This window comes from Sinocyclocheilus grahami, unplaced genomic scaffold (assembly GCF_001515645.1).
Source record: "Sinocyclocheilus grahami isolate Dianchi unplaced genomic scaffold, SAMN03320097.WGS_v1.1 scaffold647.1, whole genome shotgun sequence".
In the NCBI taxonomy this organism is placed as follows: domain Eukaryota; kingdom Metazoa; phylum Chordata; class Actinopteri; order Cypriniformes; family Cyprinidae; genus Sinocyclocheilus; species Sinocyclocheilus grahami.
The window spans coordinates 174326-179325 of NW_015505826.1; the positions used below are offsets into that span (position 1 = coordinate 174326).

The window sequence follows — 5000 nt, forward strand, 5'->3', positions numbered from 1 at the left end:
CACACACACACACACACACACACACACACAGTTTGATGATAAAATTACATGATTTTTGTCTGTCTTTCATAAATACTCACTTACTAGATGATCTTATTTATTTACTGTTTAAACTTATTACTACACTAATTTATTATTAATAAAATGCAATATTTGAAATTAATTTGAATTGGAAGAGTTTATTGACACTTTAAACAATATATAAATTAAAATCTTTAAAAAAAGTTTGCATATGTGTTTGTTTTTTTGTTTTGCATCATATTTGACTCATCAGGCTTTTATGGCTCATATAGTCTGATGCAGTGAGAATATGAAGGAGAAAACACCCCAATTTTATTCAGAGACTCAAACTAAGCAAAAATATGAATTTGCTGCAGATGCTGATATTTATATGATGAAATTCTGATGCTTGTAATGCAAATCAATGAGATCTTTATACTGATACTGACATAAAATGATCTAAATATCAGTGGTCGCTCTATATCTCCAGTAATAATAAGATGAGATTGAAATGCTCCAAACATATAATGCAGTGATTGAGAGCTGAAGAAATAAAGGCTCCTCAGAAGATGTGAGATGTTCTGTAGGCTTGTGAAGATCATTCCTCCGCTGAGGAACAGTGAAAGTAAAGCTTCTGGAAACAAACGCTCCTCAAAAGATCCTGAGGATCAGATTTGAGACTCTAAAACATGATTGATGGAGAATCAAGTAAAGCTGAGCTGCTTCAGTCCAGTAAGTGTTTATCTGGAGATATTACTGCAGTTATTCTGATGCTTACTTGATCAAAACCAGTCAAGATTTGACACGAGAAGCTCCAGCTGAAGCTGGACGTTTATACAATTACACTAAAAGAGCTTTGACTGGATAAAACACTCTAAACTATCAATCAGAGACAGAAGGCATGCAGGAGATTGAGTGCAAAAAAAGGTTTAACAGCAAATTTTGATTGTCAGTCATTTAGAGGCCTTGCGTATAAAATCCAGCAGATCCTGATGAGAGTCTGAACAGACAGATTTGATTTCAGCATCTGCTCAATGACGTTCAGTCCTAAAGTTGTAGAGAATCATGAGAAGCGTCTGGCGTGTGAATGAAGCGTTAGACGTGCTCTCATCACGTCGTTTCAAGAGTCATTGAGTGTTCAACATGGCTGTGAGCAGCTCTTGAGTGACACACTTCACACTCATAAACACGTTAAACAGATGGCGTCGATCTACAAACCTCCTTTCGCTGGATTAACTGCCCTGATGATCACACTTCAGTCCTGTAAATGTGTCAACAGTAGCTTAATTCATGTGATTTAGGATCTAGATTTATATAAAACTGCTGTGTGTATTTGAGTCACACGTATGTGAGGAATAAAGTGCACAAGCGTTTGTTTTCTCGAGCTCTCGCCGGGCTCAGATGGGCTTCCGGCACGTCTAATGGAAGGGAATTAACCTTGAATATAAGCAATAAAGCAGCTGTGAGCGCATGACCAGCACAAACCTCATTCTGGGAATTAAATGACTTTCATTCTCAGCGTTGACTGCTGTTTTAGTGCTTGAGATGAGCTCACTGCTGATGTGTGTGTGTGTGTGTGTGTGTGTGTGTGTGTGTGCGTGCGTGTATGTGCGTGTATGTGCGTGTGTGTGCATGTGTGTGTGTGTTTTGTTCAGGTGGGGAATCTGGGTTTGCTCTTCGTTCTGTTGTTCTTCATCTACGCCGCGCTCGGAGTCGAGCTGTTTGGAGAACTGGGTGAGAGAAAAACACTTCAGTCATAAAGTTCCTAATGATCTGTTTGCATCTGCATTTTTATCTTTGGCTTTGACATCAAAAGTGCCAGTAAAGACATTTCTAATGTTACAGAAGATTTCTATTTCAAATAAATGCTGTTCTTTTGAACTTTCTATATTTATCTGTGAATCCTGAAAAATAAAATGTATGACGGTTTCCACAAAAATATTGTGCAGCACGACTGTTTTCAACATTGATAATAATCAGAATTGTTTTTTGGGCAAATCAGCATATTATACTGATTTCTGAAGATCATGTGACACTGAAGACTGGAGGAATGATGCTGAAAATACAGCTGCGCATCACAGAAATACATTACAGTTTAACAGATATTCACATAGAAAACAGCTGTTTTACATTGTAATAATATTTCAGTATTTTTGATCAAATAAATGCAGCCTTGGTGAGCAGAAGAGACTTCAAATAAAATGAAATGAGTTAATTTTGAATGTGTCTCTCCGTGTTTCTGTGTTTCAGTGTGTAATGTTGAATACCCGTGTGAAGGCATGAGCCGTCACGCCACGTTTGAAAACTTCGGCATGGCGTTCCTCACTCTCTTCCAGGTGTCTACAGGAGATAACTGGAACGGCATCATGAAGGTAGAGCTCATGCTGGTGTCACTTTACATGAACACAAACCCTAAACTACAGCTATAAACCACGTAAATCAGCTGCATTCGGTCGGCTTCCTATGTGTGTTGAATCAGTGTCACATCCAACTATATTTCCGTATGTATTTTAAATAATAGATGTGATGTGATGTGCTGCTTGATAAATGGCTGTAAAGATTGTGTTGATTAATCATTATGCTGCATTATACTGAATTAAGATAAGTAAAAGCCTTCAGAATAAAGATGAGTTTGGTGAATGTAAGAGAAAAAGCTCTTTAAAGATATGGATTGGAATTGAAATCTAAACGCAAAAAGATAAAGTGCAGTAAAATAAACACTTGTATGTTTCCTTTCCACTACTCTGAAAGCAAAATAGACCAAAATATCATGCAAAAAACTGTTTTTGCCTGTAGTGTCTCGCCTTAAGCAAAAACAGACAATATGTGGCCCTTCAGCACAGAAGCAGTGTTGAGTCGCTGGGGGATATTTGTAGCAATAGCCAACAATACATTGTATGGATCAAAATTATCAACTTTTCTTTTATGCCAAAAATCATTAGGATATTAAGTAAAGATCATGTTCCATGAAGATATTTAGTAAATTTCCTACCGTAAATATATCAAAACTTAATTTTTGATTAGTAATATGCATTGCTAAGAACTTCATTTGGACAACTTTAAAGATGATTTTCTCAATATTTAGATTTTTTTGCACCCTCAGATTCCAGATTTTCAAATATTGTCCTATCCTAACAAACCATACATCAATGGAAAGCTTATTTATTCAGCTTTCAGGTGATGTATACATCTCAATTTTAAAAAATTGACCCTTATGACTGGTTTAGTGGTCCAGGGTGTACGACCAGCAGCCATGATGCATGAGAGATATTTAGCGGATTTCATGGTTTCTATTTTAGTCGTATTGCACTGGTGTGGATGAAATGACAGTCAAACAGAATTGGATAGTCTTTAGTGTGTTTGTGCTTACAGGACACGCTGCGCGAGTGTCCGCCGGGCGACAGCTACTCGTGTAACACCAGCCTGCAGATCATCTCGCCCATGTACTTCGTGAGCTTCGTTCTGACGGCTCAGTTTGTCCTGATTAACGTGGTGGTGGCTGTGCTGATGAAGCACCTGGACGACTCCAATAAAGAGGCGCAGGAGGACGCAGAGATGGATGCGGAGATCGAGATGGAGCTGGCGCAGGGCGGCCTGTGCTGTCTGGGGCGTCCGGAGCGCTCGACCGGGGCCGATGCGGGCGAGAGGCCGGCGAGAGGCTGCGGAAACAGACAGACGGTTCACACACACACCAGCACCAGCCAGAGTGGATTGACACCGCACAGAAACACACAGGACACACAGAACCAGAGGAAACTCTACTCACCGGCACAGGTGTGTCTCGCACTCGCTGACATACTGAACACGGGACACAGAGGACATCACAGCCTGTGCCATTTACTGTAAAGAAACCATCATAACGTCTGACTAAAGTCAGTCCGAAAACATAAAACAATAGATTTTTGATATTTAAACCAATTCAAGCTTGAGAAACTCCCACTGACTTAGAATGCAACTGAATGGCAGTCGTGATGTCATCAAATTTGCATACCGAGTTATGATTGGTTTATAACGTTGACGCTACAGTTACTATAACATTAACTGTAATGATTACTATAACCAATAATTGTATCAATAAAAAAAATGATAATGAAAAATGTAATGATAACTATGAGTATAATAACCGATAGTGTAACCGATAACTATTATGATGACTATAATAAAGATAACTTTAACTATAACAATAACTATAATGTTACCTATAAGTATAATGAGAACAATAACTATAATTATAACGTCAGCTATGATAACTATAACCGATAACTTTAACAATAACGATAACTTTAACAATGTTAAGTATAAGTCTAATGATAAATTATAACTAATAACTATAATTATAACATTAACTTTGATAACTATAGCTATAACCATAACTATATAACTGTAGTTGCAACGACAACTATAAATATAAAAAGATAGCAAGAAACGATAACTATAATAACAATAACTTTAACTATAATATTAGCTATAATGACAGCTATAATGATAACTATTATCGATAACTATAACAATAATAATATCTTAAACAATAATGGTAACGATAAGTCTAACAGAGATAACTATAATGATAACTATATTGGCAGATGATAACTCTCTGTTTATTTCATAATTGCGCTGTAGTTTTGTCGTCTGCCGCTTTAAATGCTGGAGCTCATTAAAGTCGGATAGATTCTGATTGTCTGTCAATGTTTTTAGCATTTATCAGCTGGAAAACAAATCCTGGACTTTGCTATTCTCTTAGAGCAGTTATTAAAACTTATGTTTATGGTTATAGTTATCGATCATGGTGTGAACGGACCCTAAAACCTGAACTGACCTCAAGCTTTAAGACTGATCTGCTGCTGCTGCGCAAACACTGAGATTCACTGCAGCAGATGAACATATAGCTCAGATCTGATGCAGTGCTTCATTTGTCTAGTGTGATTCACTGTACTGTAAATAATGAGTGTCATTAGAGCAGGTGTATTCATGAACAGTATCTACTGTATATTGAGATGATA

The 5000-nt window shown here is 37.3% G+C and overlaps 1 protein-coding gene across 1 annotated transcript in view; it reads left to right on the forward strand.

Annotated features, from left to right (window-relative positions):
• LOC107558512 (voltage-dependent T-type calcium channel subunit alpha-1I-like) overlaps nt 1-3846 on the forward strand; it is a 41187-nt gene extending 37341 nt beyond the window's left edge. Inside the window, exons 27-29 of the mRNA XM_016242166.1 lie at nt 1656-1734; nt 2251-2372; nt 3373-3846. Coding sequence (XP_016097652.1) covers nt 1656-1734; nt 2251-2372; nt 3373-3846 — 675 coding nt within the window. The remainder of the gene's footprint in view (nt 1-1655; nt 1735-2250; nt 2373-3372) is intronic.
• The last annotated feature ends 1154 nt before the right edge of the window (nt 3847-5000 follow it).